Here is a 23,956-nt window from a genome sequence, read left to right on the forward strand (position 1 = left end):
CTTTGTAAAAAGTTTGGATTTTATTTTAAAAGTACTAAGAAGTTACTGAGGGATTTAAGGAGAAAAGTGCAGTAATCTGAATTTCTTTTGTAAGGATGGATTGGAGAAGACCAGAAATGAAAATGTGAGGCCAGTTTATTATAGTGGTAACATTATGAACACAGGACTTTTAAAGGAACTGAAAAGAAATAAGTAGATTTGAGAAAGGTTTGGGGTCGGGGATGGGTAGAACGAACAGCACTTGATGATATATACAGTACTCTAATTCTATTATGCTGAATATAACTATACCTAGGTAATTAAAACTTGGAAGTGATTGATTTATGTAGTAAGCTTTTTTTACAGTAGGGCAGTGAAAGTACAAAAGATCCAGTGAGTTCTGTAGATAATTAGATGTGATATTCTACTTTTATATTCTGACTTTTTCCTAAGGAGTAGAAGAAAAGTATTTTTCCATTTTGTCAAACATAGCAATAGGTGTTTATAAGGTCTTTTGAATTAGCATAAAACCTCATGAAATTTATTGATCCTATAAAATTGAAAAATGTGATACTTTTGCCCTTGAAACAAAATGTAAGTACAAACATATTACTTTGTACTTGATTCATTTTTTTAAAATTATAGCATGAAATTAAGACTTGGGAATATCCACAAACTATATTTCCCTCCCTGTCTTTCTGTGTGTGTGTGTATAGATAGATAGGTAGATGGCTATCAAAATCAAATTGATTACATTCTTTGTAACTGAAGATGGAGAAGCTGTACACAGTCAGCAAAAAAAGACCTGAAGCTGACTGTAGCTCAGATCACCAGCTTCTCATTGCAAAATTCAGGCTTAAACTAAAGAAAACACTAGGCCAGACAGGTATGACTTCAATCTTGTATGACTTCACAGTAGAGGTAAAGGATAGATTCAAAGGACTAAATCTAGTTAACAGTGTGCCTGAAGAATTGTGGACAGAGGTCTGTAATATTGTACAGGAAGCAGTGAACAAAACCATCCCAAATAAAAGGAAAAGCAAAAAGGCAAAGTGGTTATCTGAGGAGGTTTTACAAATAGTGGAAGAATGAAGGGAAGTGAAAAGCAAGGGAGAGAGGGAGAGTTACATCCCATTAAATACAGAGTTCCAAAGAGTAGCTAGAAGAGACAAGAGGGACTTCTTCAATGAGCAGTGCTTAATAATACAAGCAAACAACAAAAGGGGAAAGACGAGAGATTTCTTCAGAAAATTGGAAACATCAAGGGAGAATTCTGCCCAAAGATAGACACAATAAAGGATAAAAGTGGTAGAGACATAGTAGACGCTGAAGAGATCAAGAAGAGATGGAAAGAATACACAGAAGAACTGTATAAAAGAGACCTTACTGAACCAGACTGCTATGATTGTGTGGTTAGTCACCCAAAGCTTTATATATATATATATATTCTCTTCTAAAAACATATTTTTAGTTAGCTTTTCTTCTCTAGAAATCAAAAAAATAATATTTTTCAGTATTTTAGTAACTGGGGATGTTACAAAAAAATCTTAAAGTTTTGGTCAAGTCTTTTTGTTTGCTTAAAAGCCAAGATTTTTTTTTTTAAGCAGCCTCAAAATGGTGATTCTTTACTTAAAAAAATAAAATGCCTCCTAGCTATCTCCCTTTTTTTCTACCTGAGTGAGTATGCGGAATAAACCATCCCCAGCAAGCACTGATCAAGTGAGCAAGTATGTTTTCTGTTTAGTGGAACAAGTGAAAGATCTGGTAAGACTCCACAGTGACACATCTTTTCTTTACAAATAGAAGTCATTGCATAAAGATTAAGATGATGAAACTGAGAGATCAGAGAAAATTCTTGATATTTTCAGTTTCTGACTTCTGAATACAAATGTCTTTCACTAAAAAATAAGTCCCATCCTTTAGCCAGAATGGCTTAGAATGTGGATGCTCTGGTATATTCTTTCACTCAGATAAAAATTAATGGAAGATAAAACATAAAAAAAGGATCATGGTCAATTAAAAATAATATTTACATTTTGACAGCCAAGAAATTGAGCAGAAATGCAAAGAAACTAGCAGGACTAGAACCACTGGACTGCTGGGCTCTTGATAAAGTTGGAAGAGCCAGAATTCAGACTCCTTGGATCATGGCCCCTGCAGGTCTCTACCTTTAAGTTGAGGAGTAGGGTAGGTCCCTTTGCTTGTGAAAAGAGTCTGGAAACGTAGTGAAACAATGTCTGGATCTATCATTCATGTCAAACTGTGAAAGAGACTTGGGGGAAGCAGACAAGAGAGTCAAAGCCTCTGAACTGTATTGTGGGTTGATAACTGGATACGGAACAACATATCCAGTTCCAAATAGGTTCCAAATAGGAAATGGAGTACATCAAGGCTGTATATTGTCACCCTGCTTATTTAACTTATATGCAGAGTACATCATGAGAAACGCTAGACTGGAAGACAAGCTGGAATCAAGATTGCCAGGAGAAATATCAATAACCTCAGATATGCAGATGACACCACCCTTATGGCAGAAAGTGAAGAGGAACTCAAAAGCCTCTTGATGAAAGTGAAAGTGGAGAGTGAAAAAGTTGTCTTAAAGCTCAACATTCAGAAAACAAAGATCATGGCATCTGGTCCCATCACTTCATGGAAAATAGATGGGGAAACAGTGTCAGACTTTATTTTTTGGGGGCTCCAAAATCACTGCAGATGGTGACTGCAGCCATGAAATTAAAAGACGCTTACTCCTTGGAAGGAAAGTTATGACCAACCTAGATAGCATATTCAAAAGCAGAGACATTACTTTGCCAACAAAGGTCCGTCTAGTCAAGGCTATGGTTTTTCCTGTGGTCATGTATGTGTGAGAGTTGGACTGTGAAGAAAGCTGAGTGCCAAAGAATTGATGCTTTTGAACTGTGGTGTTGGAGAAAACTCTTGAGAGTCCCTTGGACTGCAAGGAGATCCAACCAGTCCATTCTGAAGGAGATCAGCCCTGGGATTTCTTTGGAAGGAATGATGCTAAAGCTGAAACTCCAGTACTTTGGCCACCTCATGCAAAGAGTTGACTCATTGGAAAAGACTCTGATGCTGGGAGGGATTGGGGGCAGGAGGAGAAGGGGATGACAGAGGATGAGATGGAAGGATGGCATCACTGACTGGACAGACGTGAGTCTGAGTGAACTCTGGGAGTTGGTGATGGGCAGGGAGGCCTCGTGTGCTGTGATTCATGGGGTCACAAAGAGTCGGACATGACTGAGCAACTGAACTGAACTGAACTGAACTGGAAGATCTGAGACACTTTTCCTGCTGAGGACCCTGGATAGAATGAAGTGGGTGGAGCACACAGGCAAAATCGCTGGAAATGAAGCAATGAGCAGTGGGATAGAGAATACAATTAGGATAATTTGGAAGGTAAAACCTACTCAAAAGGATAAGAGAATTTTGCCAGCAGACTGCTTCATACTTGAACAGTTACTCTTCCCTAGTCTCCAGCTCACTGGCCTCCTCTATTGATTTTGGACTTTCTCCCTTAATGTATCTCTCTCTCTCTCTCTGTGAGTCTCCCTCCTCAATCATTAGATCTCATGATGTCCATAATAATAACCAATGAGAGTATAACTGGTATTCTCCACAAGTTTGAAGTACAAAATCTTTAAATCTTTACCCATGAGATTGGCACTTTTAAATTACCTCAAACTTAAATTTTCTTTCTAAATATTATGTATTCCATGTATATTTATACCATAGTTCTTAAGGACTTACACAGAAAATTTTTGAAGCAGAAATATTTTCTCTTAGGATACTGTCTCTAGCTACCTGTGGAGGAGTGGATAATGGATATTTTCAAATGAATAAAAAGCTAAAATAAGAAAAAGAAAACTACTGCAATTAAGCTGACTACAGTTTGAAATTTAACTTCATTGATCATAAGTCAATCCAATTTATTGATTCAGAATTCCCTTCAGAGAATGAAGATCTAAAATGAGGAAAGGAAGCTGAGGTGCATGTGTAGGAGGAATTTTTCCTATCCTTATTTGTAGTCAGAAAAATACTTGGGTTAATTGCCTTTGTTTTAGGTAATTGAATATAATATTAGTAGAAAAGTAGTTATATTTACTGTATTAAAAAGAGTACAGTTTAAATTTAGAATTTGGATGAAGGCAACAGAAAAAGGAAGATTATCTTGTAAGGACAGATTTTGTTGATTTATTTTTAATAGAGATATTTGTCATCTGTCTACTTCAACATGTAAAACCTAAAAGTTTGACTATACATGATAATAGGATAATTTTAACAGTACTAAGATTTTGGCTATAGAAGTACTCAAGCTTCAGACATCCTCTCACCAACATAAAGTCTTACTTTATTTTTTATTCAGTTCAGTTCATTGGCTTAGTCATGTCCAACTCTTTGCAACCCCATGGACTGTAGCACACCACGCTTCCCTGTCCATCACCAACTCCTGGAGTTTACTCAAACTCATGTCCATTGAGTCGGAGATGCCATCCACCCATCTTATCCTCTTTTTTCCCCTTCTCCTTCCACCTTCAATCTTTCCCAGCATCAGGGTCTTTTCAAATGAAGCAGTTCTTTGGCCAAAGTATTGGAATGTCAGCTTCAACATCAGTCCTTTCAATGAATATTCAGGACTGATTTCCTTCAGGATGGACTGGTTGGATCTCCTTGCAGTCCAGGGGATCTCCTTTCAGTCCAAAGTAATATATTCCATTAAGGGTAGGGGTTAGTAGCTCAGTCATGCCCGACTCTTTGGAATTAATAATGCTAAAGCTGAAACTCCAGTACTTTGGCCACCTCATGCAAAGAGTTGACTCGTTGGAAAAGACTATGATGCTGGGATGGATTGGGGGCAGGAGCAGAAGGGGACGACAGAGGATGAGATGGCTGGATTGCTTCACTGACTCGATGGACGTGAGTCTGAGTTGAACTCCAGGAGTTGGTGATGGACAGGGAGGCCTGGCATGCGGCGATTCATGGGGTCACAAAGAGTCGGACAGGACTGAGCGACTGAACTGAACTGAACTGGACTGCAGCCCACCAGGCTCCTCTGTCCATGAGATTTGCCAGGCAAGGATACTCGAGTGGGTTGCCATTCCCTTCTCCAGGGAAACTTCCCAACTCAGGGATCGAACCTGGGTCTCCTGCACTGCAGGCAGATTCTTTACCGACTGAGCTACAAGGAAGTACAATATATCCGATTACTTATATTTATTTATCTGTTTGATATTTAATTCTAAACATTAATCATTATTGCCTTTCGATACTGTACAGTTCTCAGTGTTCTCAAAATTTCAGTGATCCTTTGCAAAGGAGCTAAGCTGAAATTGACTTAGCACATTCTTATTTTATAGAGAGGCCAAATTAATAACGAAGAAAACTTTCATAGGAATAATTAAGAATGTAAGAAATATACCCTCCAGCAAAGTAATAACTTCAAAGGCATACAGTACATGCAACTGTAGAAAACCCAATTATAATTTATTATGATATAGTCATTAAAATAACTTCCCCTAGAGGTTTTCATGAAGTAACACTTTTATAGCTTGTACTTTAAATATAAAGGCAGCTTTTATTTTAAAATAATTACGAGTTTAGCCTTTTTACTAATTCATAATGATATACAACTATTTTATTGGTGATTCAACTTTCCAATTATTGAACACTTTTCTACTTTCCAGTGCAGCTTTGAGCTATAAAATGTCGTATCACCTGGTCATGCTTACTTGTGTTAGTTGCTCAGTTGTGCCCAACTCTTTGCGACTCCACGGACTGCAGCCCACCAGGCTCCTCTGTCTATGGGATTTTCCAGGCAAGGATACTGGAGTGGGTTGCCATTTCCTTTTCCAGGAGATCTTCCCAACCGAAGGATAGAACCCTGTTCTCTTGCACTGCAGGCAGATTCTTTACCGACTGAGCTATGAGGGAAGCCCCAAATATTAAGCAAAACATGTGTGTGTGTGTGTGTGTGTATAAAATTTGGTAAGCCCTAAGTAAACATGGGGCTTCCCTCATAGCTCAGTTGGTAAAGAGTCTGCCTGCAGTGTAGGAGATCAGGGTTCTATCCCTGGGTTGGGAAAATCTCCTGGAAAACGAAATGGCAACCCACTCCAGTATCCTTGCCTGGAAAATCCCATAGACAGAGGAGCCTGGTGGGCTGCAGCCATGGAGTCACAAAGAGTTGGGCACAACTGAGCAACTAACACAATATTTGATTAGTATCTGTCTGCTTCAGAGCATAAGCTTTGTGAGGGCAGGGATCATATTTATTTTAAAGTATCCCCAGTTGATACAAAAACTGACATGCTTTGACAATATGCTTAAAGAGATTTGATAAATTAATGTTAATGAATGAAATAAGTAATAGAGCTGAAATTGCTTTCTATTAAATACACTCCTTTTGAATTCAAAATTAACAAGGATGCCTTGAGCTCTTTCCCAAACACTCAAGAGACTTATAAGGCCAGACTTATATGGAATTAATTAATTGCCCCAAGAGCTTTGTAAGGCAGGAAGAGTCATGTTCACACAGTTAATGATGAAAAGGAAATGATTGAAGACCTATTTCCTGTTCCTAGTGCTCTTTCCATTATACTCCAAATACTGATTTTCACTGAGAATGGATACCATATTTGTTATTTTAAGTACTGAGTCAACATTTATAGTGCAATAGTTTTAACTAATACACCATTAGGGGTAAGATTTTTGGGGAGGATTGTGTTTATTTGGGGAGGTGGTGGTTTATTTGCTAAGTTGTGTCTGGCTTTTTGTGACCCCATGGACTCTATCCTGCCAGGCTCCTCTGTTCATGGGATTTCCCAAGCAAGAACACTGGAGTGGGTTGCCATTTTCTATCCTAGGGGCTCTTCCCCACCCAGGGATAGAACCCAGGTCTTCTGCATTGCAGGCAGATCCTTTACCAACTGAGCCACTAGGGTAGCCCTTATAGAGGATTATCTATTTTTAAAGTGGGAACACAATAAAATATTATATAGTCCTAAATGTCATCTAATTGAAATATACAGGGAACCTCAATTTATGAAGTCTAAAGAAAGATGCTCTGGTTGAGGGGAAGGCAGGAGATTGAGCCTACAAAATTCCCCTTCATCCCTACTTAATCCTAAAGATATTGTTAAAGACCTGAAGAACCCCATGGAAGATTGTATGAAAACCATGACTTTTGTCCAAACTCTTGAAGTTTCAGAGACATTACAGACTTGGGCTTTTATAACATGTTATTTCTTAAGTATGGAGTGAGCCTTAGATTTATATAAAAACAATAAAACTCATATACTTTATATCATATGTAATTAACATTAATCTGCTTTGGAGAAGACAGCCCTAACAACTTTTACACTCTAAAGATAGTTATCTGTAATAATGAACAGTGCTTTATGAAACATTTTATTTAATTTTCTGGTTAAAGATATTTGTCTCACTTTACTTTTCTTAGATATACCTCCATCAATCTTTTGGTATAGTCAGTAAAGTCCAAATAATTTTCCTTTAGTATAAAAATAATGTTTTATGAAAGTAGAGATGTTCGACAGTTGGAAGTTCAGGGACAGAGTTGAGCCTAGAAATACAGAAACACAACAGACCACTAATAATATTTAAATAATGGTGAGTAGAGGGTATTTTTTAATGAACGAGAATACATAGGAAAGAAGATAGAGTCTGAGGCAATTCCTTAGCCCCTTGGAACTAGGATATTTAGGCATTGAGTAAAGGATGAAAGTGAAAGGTGAAAGTGAATTTGCTCAGTCCTGCCTGACTCTTTGTGACCCTTGGACTGTAGCCCACAAAGCTCCTCCATCTATGGGATTCTCCAGGCAAGAATACTGGAGTGGGTTGCCATTTCCTTCTCCAGGGGATCTTCCTGACCCAGAGATCGAACCCAGGTCTTCCGCCTTGCAGGCAGACGCTTTAACTTCTGAGCCACCAGGGAAGCCCTAGCAAAGGCAACCTGGGAAAGGTAATCAAAATGTGGAAGATGAGGCAGAAATACACTATCACAGAGTCAACAGAAGAAAATATTTTAAAATGAGGGGAGTAATTTGAGTTAATTGAGAGAGCAAGTGGGCTGAAAAGAAGTTATTTGAATTGCCACTTTGGCAACACATATATCATGGATAACACTGGCATGAGTGGTCTCCTTGGAAGGGTAGAAAGAGTAATAGAAGTGGATTCAAGGCGGACTGGGAGATAAGGAGGAAGTAATGGAAGAGAAAACTCCTTGTTGAGGTGGTTAATGGGATTAGGGCATCTGTTCTTGCTAATTAATGCCTATAGAAAGAAGATGTTAGGTGCCCACCCTCTCGTAGAGACGGAGCTAGAGGTGCGTCTACTTTTTTTTTTTGATAATTCTTTTTTTATGGCTTTATTTTATAAATGTTACAATCAAACAGTACCATAAAGATTAGAATTATAATCTCACATTTAAAAGTACTTTGATTTCTACTATTTAATTTTTTATATGGACTCATCATCTCAAAAAAAGATACAACATTCTTTGTCAACTCAGCTAGCTAGTGTTGCACCTCTTGATATTTGGCTTAACTGTCAGTCTAGGAGTGCTCTCTTTCTTAATGATTATATTTTAAAGGGATGGCTCCTTCTCCTTGAGAAAGACATTCCTCGGTTGTAAAACTGCCAAGAGGCTGATTTACATGCCCCTACTTTTCAAAAAGGCAGAGAAACAATTTAAAATTTCAAGTGTTCTAAAATAAATGCTCTAAGAAAAAGGAAGTTAGAGGTCTCTCTTCAGAAAGAAACCTGTCTAACACATCATCAAGCTTGGAGAACAGTAAGGCTTCCTATGTCACAGGGAATGTGAACTGTGTATTAGGGATGTCCAGATAAGACTAAGGTGATGCAGAGAAAAAGTTGTGCAGGAGACCTGGGTTTGATTCCTTGGTTGGGAAGATCCCCTGGAGAAGGGAACAGCTACCCACTCCAGTATTCTTGCCTGCAGAATTCCATGGGCAGAGGAACCTGGTAGGCTACAGTCCATGGGGTTGCAAAGAGTTGGACACGACTGAGCTGCTAACACTTTAACCTTCATGGCCATAATAAAAATGGATAATGGTGAATTATGGTAATTGCTAACAATGACCAGGAAATATAGGAGTTGGTAATTAGCAGAATACTTAACATTGAGATTTTTTAATAGTATAAGTTAGAGGTTATAAGAGATTTTAGGCTGTAAACTAGAAGCTGAGATGGAGAAAAAGTCATTTGATGAGGAGACTTCAGATATCAATAAATTGGATATTTTGTTATGTAGTTGCTTAAGTAACCAGTAAAGATAGGAGCATGATAGAGAGATCTCTATTGAGCTGGTGTTAACGTCTTAAAATCGTCAATGTTTGAGAACAACTGAGAAAATTGTTAATGGTTGTAACAAGGAAGTGCTATGGTCTGATGGTCATCAACAAAAGCAGCTTTATTTTCATTGGTTTGTTTGAGAATGGAGGAAGAAGTGTCTAGAAGTAAAAGGAGGAGGAAACCAGTTCCAAGGCTCATGGTAGACAAAGTGGGCTGGGGGTGGGTGGGTAGAAAAGAGCCACCCTGAAGTGATGCCTGGTTTTCTTTATTTGTCTGTTTTATTTTGCTTTGTTTTGGCTCCTATATTTCAGTTGTATAAAGAAGATGGATAAAGAAGAACATTCTGACAAATGTTGAGGATGGGGAAGATTTGGTTGCAATTTCTGAGAAATATAATAAAAGTGTTTGTGGGACTTGGAAAAGATGGGAGATTTGGTCAGATTAAGGAGGACACAGAGATATTTGGATAAATGTCCATATGATGATGGCTCACCTGTTGCTTCGGATAAAAGCTGAATAAATAGGGCTGCAACCAATGGTAGAATTAAAACTGTTGTTCTCCTAGGGTCATGGAAGTAAGCCCTGTAATTTCCTCCTCCTAGGAATTAATCTCTTGGGTGGTGTAAATTTGGAGACAGATGGTGTCATGGCAGAGGAAAATGATTTGCCGGGAAGTTGGGGAGGGGGCCCTGTGGGAGTCCTTTAAGACTCTCAGTAGGCAATGCTGTGCCCTGGAAAAGGACCTTTACCAAGGCTCCTTGATTTTTGTTGTGATGGTGATTGCTTTGAGCATTATAGTAAAATTATTCATGTTATTATGGTAGCATTGAAAATACATAAATACTTAGTCTTTCACTCACTATTTAACTAGAAATTAACCATTTGTGGATAATTATCATTGGGTAAAACTCCAATGTTCACATTGATCCCATATATCAGTTTAAATTCTATCCTGAAAGCCTCATTTCTTTTCCTACCTGAAGGTGAAAGAAGAGAAAATGATTCAATAAAACCTCTCCTTTGTACTATTTACCTGTAATCCTATATTTGTGATTTTTGTTTTTAGGAACTGTAATAGAAAGAGATGAGTGCTTTGTAGGGAAAACAGTTTTGTCATTTCACAGACTCTCACTCGCCCCTGACCCACAATTCTCCAAACCCTGTCAGTTCCTAGCCACTCACGTTACAGCCCACATAGCATCCCCTATAAAGAAATGGATTCAATGAAATCATTCTGCTGTACACAGACTTACTATTTAGTCAATGCTGACAGACTCCTGTAGCTAACAAGGTAATGTGTCAACATGACATTTCTTTATAACTTGTTTTAATGTTTTAAAGTCTGGACTCTTCAAGTACAGACTAGTTAATCAATTTTACAGAGACCATACACATTTCTCTAAAAATAATGCTGAATGTGAGCTTGTGTTTGTTGGGAATTTATAGAAAGCAATGGAATTTCAGAACTATTTTATTTTTTACTCTGCACAAAGAGAAATGGGAGATAAGAGAGATACAAAGAAAAGAGAAATAACTAAATAACTTAATATTCATCTCATGGTGTCAAACATGGTGCAAGATGTTTTAATGATATTTCTTTTTCACAATGACATCATGAAACACTGTAAAATAGATATTAATATTCTTGCTTTACAAACAAGGAAACTTAGTTTCAGGAAACATTAACTGAATGAGCAATTTATCTACTGTCATAAAGCTGCTATATGTTATACATGGTCACAAGATATATCATTTCATTTTAAAAAACATTCTCTACCCATGTCCCAGAAAAGAAACTGAAAAAAAACTTTCACAAGAAAAAAAGAAAAAAACCTGTGCAAAAAGGAATCTATGATGTGATAAGAGAAACTGTCCAAAGTCCTATGAGATCTCATATGAAGAAGAGATGATTTCTGGAAATTTTATATAAAAGGGGTTATTTTGAGTCAGATAGAAAAGAAAAGAATTAGAGAAATTTAAATAAAAGCCTAGACCATTTACAGTAGAGCAAAATTGAGTTGCTGAATTCAGCTGAGCTGAAATTTATAGTGTCTTTGCTCTGCTTTAGTTTTTATATTGGGAGGGAGGATTAAAAAAAAAAAAAAAAAAACGTAGGCAGAGAAGAATGATCCAGAAAAGTCAGAGAGATTGAAGCTTCAGATGAGAGAAAGGATAATTGATGAAGCAATGTTCTAGATGTAATAGGGTACATAATCATAGCCACCATTTGTCATCATTTTTGTATTTCAACACCTCTGAAATCAGAATGGGTCTTACAATTGATAAGAAAGCATCATTATTGAATTTTAATGGGAGTATTTTTCTATTCTTAGAATATATAAAGTAATTGTGATTCATACAAGGAATGGGTTGTCAGTTTGAAAAATACAGTAGGTATCAAAAGTTTAGACATTTTGTAGTTTCCTGAGTCATACTTTATTTTTTGTTCCTTACTTAAAAAAAAAAAAAAAACAAAAAACTCTCTCTCCCCCATTTTCTCTCACTTAGACTCCCGCACAGCTTGAATTTTTCACGCACAGCTTGAATTTTTCACGTTCTTAACAATCGTTGTGTTTGAACCCATCGCATAAATACTTGTGAATCCCAGGGCTATGCTCCTGACTCTGCTTCCCCTGACCCACTGTCTGTCAATGGGCTCTCTCCTATCCTGCCCCCAATCCCCTGGTCTCTAGCCCTAACAAATCCCCCTTCTATGTCTTCAATCTCCTCATCTCTTGAAAAAATCACCAACTCACACTCCCGACCACTTTTTGAATACATCTGCTTCCTATAAGTCTAAAAAAAAAAGGTCTTGTCTCACTTTAGCCTTCCTCTTATAAAACAACAACAAAACATCCCTAACTTTGTGTCCACAGTCTTGTTTAAAGAAGTCAAAATCAACATATTCATTCAGGTGAGAAGTCATAGTTTAGTAACAATATTCTACTCTATGACTTGCTTATGAGACACATATAATTGGTCTCAAAGTCCCTCGATGGTACTTAATTAATGTCTCTCAGGTCTGCTACTTGTTTCAAGACTTAGTTTTTATTCCAATTATTGAAATAAAAGAACAAATCATATTCTAGGTAATAATTCAGCAATAATGAAGTTTCTCAGGGATAACTGGGAGACTTACCTTATCCTCTTCATTGTTAGTTGTCAGTTATTTACATTGTATCATTCTATGTTTGTCCTTTACTTAAACAAACCTAAATGTTTTTATGTATGTGACATAGACTATATGTGTTTTCTCTTATTAATGCAGATGTTACCAATGCCAATAATCTGTGGCATGAGTTGCGAATGTGGACTTTGTCAATGTTTTCATCAAGATCAATTTAATACAGTCTATGATTTAAAGTCAAATTTCTTCTATCATGCTATAATCTGACTAATTATATTGGACTTGGCATGCTGTCTTTAACTTTACTAAGAGGGGCTAACAAAGCTAATTAGAGCATTTTCAGGTTTGTATTTCTCATTCGCATGAAATGTGCACTTGATCTTTTGAAGTGAAAGATCACCATGATTTGTTTGGCTATTTTTCACTCTAAGATTGTCATTATGTATAAATGATGGCTGGCAAAATAAGATTATTGCTGAGTCAACTTAGATAGCCTGTTCTCCAAAAAATTGAATGCATTCTTTCTGTGTGTATTGTTAAATTGTGTGCATTTAAACTTTCTAGTATATTATGATAATTTTCAACAAAACATAAAGAAAGAAGGAAGGAAGGAATAGTTTATCTGGTTGAAGAATACAAAATTGCTATTCTTACTTGGTCAGAAATCTTTTGAGTCATTTTCACGTATAGATACCAAGTGATGATTATATTCAAAACTTATTGACTGTACCCCTATTTATTATATTTCTTCTTTATTTCAAAGGTAACTGTAGTATATTACTAAATCTCATGTAATCTATAGTTGTTTGCTAAGAATGAAGGTATTCAGAGGATTTTACTTTCTTTAGTTACTAAATGTTTTTTTTTTTCATGTTTTGTGAAATTTTTTATATTTTTTTTAAATACAGATTTATTTATTTAAAGTGGAGACTAATTACTTTACAATATTGTATTGGTTTTGCCATACATTGACATAAATCTGCCATGGGAGTACATGTGTTCCCCATCCTGAACCCCCTCCCCCTTCCCTCCCCATCCCATCCCTTCATCCCAGTGCACCAGCCCCAAGAACCCTGTATCATGCACTGAACCTGAACTGGCAATTTGTTTCACATATGATAATATACATGTTTCAATGCCATTCTCCAAATCATCGCACCCTCGCCATCTCCCACAGAGTACAAAAGTCTGTTCTACACATCTACATCTGTGTCTCTTTTGCTGTCTCGCATACAGGGTTATCATTCAGTTCAGTTCAGTTCATTTTAGTCGCTCAATCATGTCTGACTCTTTGCGACCTCATGAACTGCAGCATGTGAGGCCTTCCTGTCCATCACCAACTCCTGGAGTTCACTCAGACTCACGTCCATCGAGTTGGTGATGCCATCCAGCCATCTCATCCTCTGTCATCCCCTTCTCCTCCTGCCCCCAATCCCTCCCAGCATCAGAGTCTTTTCCAGTGAGTCAACTCTTCGCATGAGGTGGCCAAAGTATTGGAGTTTCAGCTTTAGCATCATTCCTTCCAAAGAAATCCCAGGGCTGATCTCGTTCAGAATGGACTGGTTGGATCTCCTTGCAGTCCAAGGGACTCTCAGGAGTCTTTTCCAACACCACAGTTCAAAAGCATCAATTCTTCGGTGCTCAGCTTTCTTCACAGTCCAACTCTCACATCCATACATGACTACTGGAAAAACCATAGCCTTGACTAGACAGACCTTTGGGGTATCATTACCATCTTTCTAAATTCCATATATATGCATTGGTATATTGTATTGGTGTTTTTCTTTCTGGCTTACTTCACTCTGTATAATAGGCTCCAGTTTCATCCACCTCATTAGAACTGATTCAAATGTATTCTTTTTAATGGCTGAGTAATACTCCATTGTGTATATGTACCACTCCTTTCTTATCCATTTGTCTCCTGGTGGACATCTAGGTTGCTTCCATGTCCTGGCTATTATAAACAGTGCTGTGATGAACATTGGGGTACATGTGTCTCTTTTAATTCTGGTTTCTTTGGTGTGTATGCCTAGCAGTGGGATTGCTGGGTCATATGGCATTTCTATTTCCATTTTTTTAAGGAATCTCCACAGTGTTCTCCGTAGTGGCTGTACTAGTTTGCATTCCCACCAACAGTGTAAGAGGGTTCCCTTTTCTCTACACCCTCTCCAGCATTTATTGCTTGTAGACTTTTGGATAGCAGCCATTCTGACTGGCATGAAATGGTACCTCATTGTGGTTTTGATTTGCATTTCTCTGACAATGAGTGATGTTGAACATCTTTTCATGTGTTTGTTAGCCATCTGTATGTCTTCTTTGGAGAAATGTCTGTTTAGTTCTTTGGCCCATTCTTTGATTGGGTCATTTATTTTTCTGGAATTGAGCTGCAGGATTTGCTTGTATATTTTTGATATTAATTCTTTGTCAGTTGCTTCATTTGCTATTACTTTCTCCCATTCTGAAGGCTGTCTTTTCACCTTGCTTATAGTTTCCTTTGTTGTGCAGAAGCTTTTAATTTTAATTAGGTCCCATTTGTTTATTTTTGCTTTTATTTCCAATATTCTGAGAGATGGGTCTTAGAGGATCCTGCTGTGATTTATGTGAGAGAGTGTTTTGCCTATGTTCTCCTCTAGGAGTTTTATAGTTTCTGGTCTTACATTTAGATCTTTAATCCATTTTGAGTTTACTTTTGTGTATGCTGTTAGATAGTGTTCTAATTTCATTCTTTTACAAGTGGTTGACCAGTTTTCCCAGCACCACTTGTTAAAGAGATTGTCTTTAAAACACTTTAATAATCCTCTTAAATTATTTGAAAACAGGTTTGATTAGTTTAATAGACCTTGCATTTAAAAGTGATAGTATCCTCATCTTTTAAAAAAATCTGTCAAGTAATATAGATTCCTAGGGAGCATGACAAGGAAGCATTATCCAACTGTACAACATTCATAGAATAACATTTTTCCTTGAGTCTCTGTCTCTTGGAGAATCTAGCTTGAAGAAACCTTTAGAACAAGTTTTCTTTCTCACTTGAGCCTAGAGCCTACAACAGACTTCTCCCAGCATCCCATCATATCCTTCCTGTTTAAAGTTTCCTAAAGGGAAATCTTCACACTGAGAGCTCAAAAGTAATAAACAAATTTGAGAAACTCAAAGGTATTTAGGAGTTCAAAATATATTGGATATCTAAAGGATTCCTTCCCAGCCCCAGATAAAAATCCAATATTCTTAAAAAAAAAAAAACAAAAAAAAAAACCCTCTGAATATGTGATCTATGTTCTCACATAAGAAATCCCACACTTAGTCTTAAAATAATCTACCAGGAGAAAGAAAATAGAAACCTAGAAATCTGTGGTTCAAAGCAAGTTACTTAGTCTTCTGCCTCTTACTTTTTTCATCTGTGAAGTTAGATAATAATTATAAGTTTGTCATAGGGTTATAAATAATATGTGTACAGCTTCATCTAGTCAAGGCCATGGTTTTTCCTGTGGTCATGTATGGATGTGAGAGCTGGACTGTGAAGAAGGCTGAGCGTCGAAGAATTGATGCTTTTGAACTGTGGTGTTAGAGAAGACTCTTGAGAGTTCCTTGGACTTCAAGGACATCCAACCAGTCCATTCTGAATGAGATCAGCCCTGGGATTTCTTTGGAAGGAATGATGCTAAAGCTGAAACTCCAGTACTTTGGCCACCTCATGCGAAGAGTTGACTCATTGGAAAAGACTCTGATGCTGGGAGAGATTGGGGGCAAAAGGAGAAGGGGATGACAGAGGATGAGATGGCTGGATGGTGTCACTGACTCGATGGATGTGAGTCTGAGTGAACTCTGGGAGTTGGTGATGGACAGGGAGGCCTGGCATGCTGCAATTCATGGGGTCGACAAGAGTCAGACACGACTGAGCGATTGATCTAATCTGATCTGATCTGATTTAGGATAACCTCTCTAACATGGCAAAACATTTACTACCTCTAAAGGGAATATTGTTCTAGCTCCAATATACATAGACTATAAATCTAGGGCCTTCATGGGGAAATTGAAGCCACTCGTGACCTTAAATTTGCATTTAAAACAACTCCAGATTTCCACCAACGTATGGAAATGTTGGCAGGAGTGCACATTTTTCCATTTATAGATTTTATTTGTTTATATTTTAAAGATGTACGGTGTTTCCTTGGACAAAGTTAGAAATCACATCAAATCTGGTTCTTCTTGCTATCTCTCATCTCTCTCTCCCCTCTCTTTCTCACACACACACACACACACACACACACACATACACACAGACACACACACCACATGCAGCCAGAAGAATCCCTGACAGTACATGTCCATAGCTCATCTCTTATATAAGTCTTGCAAAAAGCTCACAAAGAAGAATTTGAAATGTGGTTAATAGGGAACAAAAGGAACTACTGTGAAATATACTACAGAAAACAAGATAGAAATGAGAAAAAAATTTAAAAAGGAATATTCTCCAAAAAACATATTTCATGGACCTGTTAAACAATTAACTAGATGTTAAAAACTCAGGATAAGACAAAAAGAATCAGATTTAAAAAAAAAAGAGTTAATGGAATTGGAAATGCCCCAAGAGATATTAAAAGGAAGTGTTTTCCAAAAACATAAAATTTATACAAAGAAGAATTTAGAAATCTTATTCTATCACCTCCACTAGCTTTGTTCGTAGTGATGCTTTCTAAGGCCCACTTGACTTCACATTCCAGGATGTCTGGCTCTAGGTCAGTGATCACACCATCGTGATTATCTGAATCACACCATCGTGATTATCTGAACCCAGATAATCACGATGGTGTGATCACTGACCTAGTATCCAGACATCCTGGAATGTGAAGTCAAGTGGGCCTTAGAAAGCATCACTACAAACAAAGCTAATGGAGGTGATAGAATTCCAGTTGAGCTATTCCAAATCCTGAAAGATGATGCTGTGAAAATGCTGCACTCAATATGCCAGCAAGTTTGGAAAACTCAGCAGTGGCCACAGGACTGGAAAAGGTCAGTTTTCATTCCAATCCCAAAGAAAGGCAATGCCAAAGAATGCTCAAACTACCGCACAATTGCACTCATCTCACACGCTAGTAAAGGAATGCTCAAAATTCTCCAAGCCAGGCTTCAGCAATACATGAACCGTGAACTTCCTGATGTTCAAGCTGGTTTTAGAAAAGGCAGAGGAACCAGAGATCAAATGCCAACATCCACTGGATCATGGAAAAAGCAAGAGAGTTCCAGAAAAACATCTATTTCTGCTTTATTGACTATGCCAAAGCCTTTGACTGTGTGGATCACAATAAACTGTGGAAAATTCTGAAAGAGTTGGAAATACCAGACCACCTGACCTGCCTCTTGAGAAATTTGTATGCAGGTCAGGAAGCAACAGTTAGAACTGGACATGGAACAACAGACTGGTTCCAAATAGGAAAAGGAGTACATCAAGGCTGTATATTGTCACCCTGTTTATTTAACTTATATGCAGCGTACATCATGAGAAACGCTGGACTGGAAGAAACACAAGCTGGAATCAAGTACTTGAATAGTTTATACTAAGTATATAATTTAATTATGTATCTACCTTTTGCTTTCAGACTTTTATGGACAGTTTCAAGGGTTTATGTCTCAGTAGGCAATGGCTTCTTCAAATTTACATAATAATGAAATAATTATTAAGAAATTTAATCAGTATTGAAATTTTACAAATAAACACATATTGTGAAGATGTTAGCTATAATAACATATAAGGCATGGATAGAAAGGGACTTGAGAGTTTCTATCAGGTGCAGAATGGGAGTCGAATCAAAGGACATTCCTTTTTTCTAAAAAGAAGAACCTTGGAATACTTGCCTGTAAGTATTTCATAATTGCTATTAATCAGTAACTGCCATATGGTTTCCATTATTTCCTTTCCAAACAGAAGTACTTGCTATTACACTTACCATGTGCTGCTTTCACCACTGTATATTATTTGTCTCTATTTCCTTTACATGCTTTCACATAAAGGGAGGGCTTCCTTGGTGGCTCTGATGATAAAGAACCTGCCTGCAGTGCAGGGAGCTCAGGTTCAATTCTTGGGTCAGGAAGATCCCCTGGAGAAGGGAATGGCAACCCACTCCAGTATTCTTGCCTGGGAAATCCCATGGACAGAGGAACCTAGCTGGTACAGTCCATGGGGTTATAAACAGTCAGACATGACTGAACACCTTTCATTTCACTTCACTTCAAATAAAGGAAATCTACATCTGGTCCTGATGAAGAACTATCCATCATAAGACCGTGAGTTTCAAGCCTAAGGCCATGTATGTGTGAATAAACCATCTGAACCATCTTTGGTACCTTTGTTGGGAGGGGGGCAGTAAGTGTATTTTGTAAGCAGAAGAGAGATAACTCAATTACAGTAACCAAGGAATGTACTTCTTAAATTTTATTATTGTCAAAGCCATTGACTCACTTCTGCCCCTTGGGGCTTTCTGCCACATTGGCTTTTGCCATGTGATCTGTTACAGCCAATAGAATGTGAGCAAAAATGTCAAAAATGTTATGCCAGTCCAGTGATTTTAAGAGAAATTTCATGTTTTCATTAGTCATTTTGTGTTCTTGTTCTCTGCCATGAGAACAGCAGGACCCAGGACCCAGGCAGTAGTCTTCTGTTCAACCTATGCTCCACAGTGAAAAGGTCATAAAGCCTTACTGAACCAGTCCATGCCAGTGCAGCCTAGCAAATGTGCAGCTGAAATCTTGGCATTCCCTATTGCTGTAGCAAAAGATGACTAAGAGACTATATTTTTAAAATAAATAAGGCAGAAAATACATTTGAACGTACAAAAAATATAAATCGAATCATATGTTCTTTAAGCCCTTCCTAAAAAAATTAACAATTTAAAATTTTCAGTTGAACATAAGGTGAATTGAGAAATTATAGCAAAAAGATTTGTGATATGCAATTCTATTTAATAACAAGATAAGACTAAAGCAGAGTGTAATGTAAATGTAATCAACTCTGAGAATTCATAAGTAATATAATTAATAATATTTAAGAGGGAAAAGGAAAGAAAAATTATGAGGCTGTGAAATCACACTGATTATCTCATTTGAAACTGATAAACAAGTAAAAAGATGAGAATGTTCGAAGGTTTAAAAAAGTAGAGTAGAAAAAAATATATTAGAAAAAAATGATGTAGTCATAAAACCCAGAAGTTGTATGATTGTGATAGTCCTCCCATGTCCCATTTCAATGAAAGATTTGTTGCCTGTGTTGAAAGACTGAGAACATTGTTGGTAGATAAATGTTTTCAAGGGTTGCCTGAACTGCAAAGACTCATCTAGCCCATGTCTCACTCTGCCACATACTGTATAAATGACTGGCCATCTCAGCTCAAAGTGGAACAACTCTGAAGGCCCACTGTAGCTCAGAGCTCCTGGAGTTACCAGTCCAGACTACTGTTGGGTTTACATTCCAGCTTGACTTCTCCCTTTACCCAGACCTGATTCTTATCCCTCCTATTCATAAACATGCATCCTAAGTGCTACTGCTGCTAAGTCACTTCAGTCGTGTCCGACTCTGTGCGACCCCATAGATGGCAGCCCACCTAAATATCTTAATGCTAACTGTGTCTCAGAATATATTTCTTGGGAACCCAACACAACAGAAGGTAAAGGGGAAAGAACGTATCTTAGCTCACATGTATGCTAAGCTATTTTAGTTGTGTTCAACTCTTTGTGACTTTATGGACTGCAGCCAACCAGGCTTCTCTGTCCATGGGATTCTCCAGGCAAGAATACTGGAGTGGGTTGCCAAGCCCTCCTCAGGGGGATCTTCCCCACCCAGGATTAAGCCTGTGTCTCTATGTCTTCTGCTTTGGCAGGCAGTTTCTTTACCAGTAGTACCACCTGGTTTCCTCAAAAAACTGATTCCAAGACAAACATTTACAGAAATAATTTATTCAGGACATGAAATGACTCAAAGCTTCACTTTTAAAAGCAGACTCACAAGAATAGGAGCCTGTACTCACTTATCAAGCTCTATGAGAAATTTTAAGAATAAAAGAAATCAAGAGCCTGAATTAGGGAAAGGCTCTAGGCAACTAGGAGCTGCTTACTGGGACATTCTTTCTCATTTTGTACACATTCTATGTAACCTAGAGCTATAAAGGAGGTCTCCTGTGAGATACAGGCATTATATCACCCAGTAGAGAGTATTAACTTATGAAATACATCCACTTACTACCCTAGGTTATTATATAGCTTATGGGAAAATTTCCAGGGAGTCATAGCCCACAAATTCCATAGATTCTAGCTTTGTTCACTGCAAGTAAACCTATACAGTACATGTTCTACTTCAATATTCATACATAAGAACTCTTCTCCCTGAAAACAGGATTAATGTGGTTTGTAAGGACAAGAGGTACAGTAATTACCATATTTATAAGGAGGTAAGACTGAGACAGCTGCCTTCCTTCTTTCACTGAGACATCTAGACCTCACAGAATGACTTCTTTTATTCCCTCCTCCCTAGAGGTAGTAAGATTTGAGGAGAAGTAGGGGAAAGAGTAGGAAATTAATCAAGGAAGTCATGAAAGCTAATAAAGTGCCTACTAATTAGAAGGGCCTCTGCTTTGGGCAACTAGAAATTTATTCTGGAGTGGGAGGTTGGGGTTGGCAGATGTAGACTTTATATATAAGATGGATGAACAAAAAGGTCCTACATTATAGCACAGAGAACTATATTCAATATTCTATGATAAACCACAATGGAAAAGATTATTTGAAAAAGAATGTATGTATATGTATACGTTAATTATATATGAATCTCTTTGCTGTACAGCAGAAACTAACATAACACTGTAAATCTACAGTTCAGTTCAGTTCAGTTCAGTCGCTCAGTCGTGTCCGACTCTTTGGGACCCATGAATCGCAGCATGCCAGGCCTCCCTGTCCATCACCATCTCCCCAAGTTCACTCAGACTCACGTCCATCGAGTTGGTGATGCCATCCAGCCATCTCATCCTCTGTCGTCCCCTTTTCCTCCTGCCCCCAACCCCTCCCAGCATCAGAGTCTTTTCCAATGAGTCAACTCTTCACATGAGGTGGCCAAAGTACTGGAGTTTCAGCTTTAGCATCGTTCCTTCCCAAGAAATCCAGGGCTGATCTCATTCAGGATGGACTGGTTGGATCTCCTTGCAGTCCAAGGGGTGCAGCATATTCACAACATCATCTTTCAGGATCCTGAAATCAACAGTATTTCAATTTAAAAAATAATAAAATAAAATCCAATGTCTGCTCTTTCATAAAAAATGTGCAAAGAACTTAGTCACACTGTAAAGTACATGGAATATTATCAATATTAAAAGACTTACATATTTAAAATTAGAAAACTGAGTGAAATTATGGTATTGTAAAAAATTAGTATTTTCACCATGTTTTTCCTGCAGGGGCCGGGATTGATGCCCCATTGGTCTGGATGGTGATCATGAGGAAGCCGCACAGACACAGATCAGATCAGATCAGATCAGTCACTCAGTCGTGTCCGACTCTTTGCGACCCCATGAATCATAGCACACCAGGCCTCCCTGTCCATCACCAACTCCCAGAGTTCACTCAGACTCACATCCATCGAGTCAGTGATGCCATCCAGCCATCTCATCCTCTGTCTTCCCCTTCTCCTCTTGCTCCCAACCCCTCCCAGCATCAGAGTCTTTTCTTTTCTTTTTTTTTTAATTTTATTTTATTTTTAAACTTTACATAATTGTATTAGTTTTGCCAAACATCAAAATGAATCCATCACAGGTATACATGTGCTCCCCCTCCTGAACCCTCCTCCTCCTCCCTCCCCCATACCATCCCTCCAGGTCGTCCCAGTGCACCAGCCCCAAGCATCCAGTATCGCATCGAACCTGGACTGGCATCTCGTTTCATACATGATATTTTACATGTTTCAATGCCATTCTCCCAAATCTTCCCACCCTCTCCCTCTTCCACAGAGTCCATAAGACTGTTCCATACATCAGCGTCACTTTTGCTGTCTCGTACACAGGGTTATTGTTATCATCTTTCTAAATTCCATATATATGCATTAGTATACTGTATTGGTGTTTTTCCTTCTGGCTTACTTCACTCTGTATAATAGGCTCCAGTTTCATCCACCTCATTAGAACTGATTCAAATGTATTCTTTTTAATGGCTGAGTAATACTCCATTGTGTATATGTACCATAGCTTTCTTATCCATTCATCTGCTGATGGGCATCTAAGTTGCTTCCATGTCCTGGCTATTATAAACAGTGCTGCGATGAACATTGGGGTACACGTGTCTCTTTCCCTTCTGGTTTCCTCAGTGTGTATGCCCAGCAGCAATTCCATTCACCATTGCAACGGAAAGAATAAAATACTTAGGAATATATCTACCTAAAGAAACTAAAGACCTATATATAGAAAACTATAAAACACTGGTGAAAGAAATCAAAGAGGACACTAATAGATGGAGAAATATACCATGTTCATGGATTGGAAGAATCAATATAGTGAAAATGAGTATACTACCCAAAGCAATCTATAGATTCAATGCAATCCCTATCAAGCTACCAACAGTATTCTTCACAGAGCTAGAACAAATAATTTCACAATTTGTATGGAAATACAAAAAACCTCGAATAGCCAAAGTGATCTTGAGAAAAAAGAATGGAACTGGAGGAATCAACCTACCTAACTTCAGGCTCTACTACAAAGCCACAGTTATCAAGACAGTATGGTACTGGAACAAAGACAGAAATATAGATCAATGGAACAAAATAGAAAGCCCAGAGATAAATCCATGCACATATGGACACCTTATCTTTGACAAAGGAGGCAAGAATATACAATGGATTAAAGACAATCTCTTTAACAAGTGGTGCTGGGAAAACTGGTCAACCACTTGTAAAAGAATGAAACTAGAACACTTTCTAACACCATACACAAAAATAAACTCAAAATGGATTAAAGATCTCAACATAAGACCAGAAACTATAAAACTCCTAGAGGAGAACATAGGCAAAACACTCTCTGACATACATAACAGCAGGATCTTCTATGACCCACCTCCCAGAATATCGGAAATAAAAGCAAAATAAACAAATGGGACCTAATTAACCTTAAAAGCTTCTGCACATCAAAGGAAACTATCAGCAAGGTGAAAAGACAGCCTTCAGAATGGGAGAAAATAATAGCAAACGAAGCAACTGACAAACAATTAATCTCAAAAATATACAAGCAACTCCTCCAGCTCAACTCCAGAAAAATAAATGACCCAATCAAAAAATGGGCCAAAGAACTAAATAGACATTTCTCCAAAGAAGACATACAGATGGCTAACAAACACATGAAAAGATGCTCAACATCACTCATTATCAGAGAAATGCAAATCAAGACCACTATGAGGTACCATTTCACACCAGTCAGAATGGCTGCGATCCAAAAGTCTACAAATAATAAATGTTGGAGAGGGTGTGGAGGAAAGGGAACC

The 23,956-nt window shown here is 37.8% G+C and overlaps 1 protein-coding gene across 1 annotated transcript in view; it reads left to right on the forward strand.

Moving 5' to 3' along the window:
* The first annotated feature begins 1,662 nt into the window (after positions 1-1,662).
* LOC102282205 (E3 ubiquitin-protein ligase MGRN1-like) overlaps positions 1,663-23,956 on the forward strand; it is a 67,921-nt gene continuing 45,627 nt past the window's right edge. The window contains exon 1 of the mRNA XM_070384412.1: positions 1,663-1,743. Coding sequence (XP_070240513.1) covers positions 1,663-1,743 — 81 coding nt within the window. The remainder of the gene's footprint in view (positions 1,744-23,956) is intronic.

Source organism: Bos mutus, chromosome 16 (genome assembly GCF_027580195.1).
Source record: "Bos mutus isolate GX-2022 chromosome 16, NWIPB_WYAK_1.1, whole genome shotgun sequence".
Classification (NCBI taxonomy): domain Eukaryota; kingdom Metazoa; phylum Chordata; class Mammalia; order Artiodactyla; family Bovidae; genus Bos; species Bos mutus.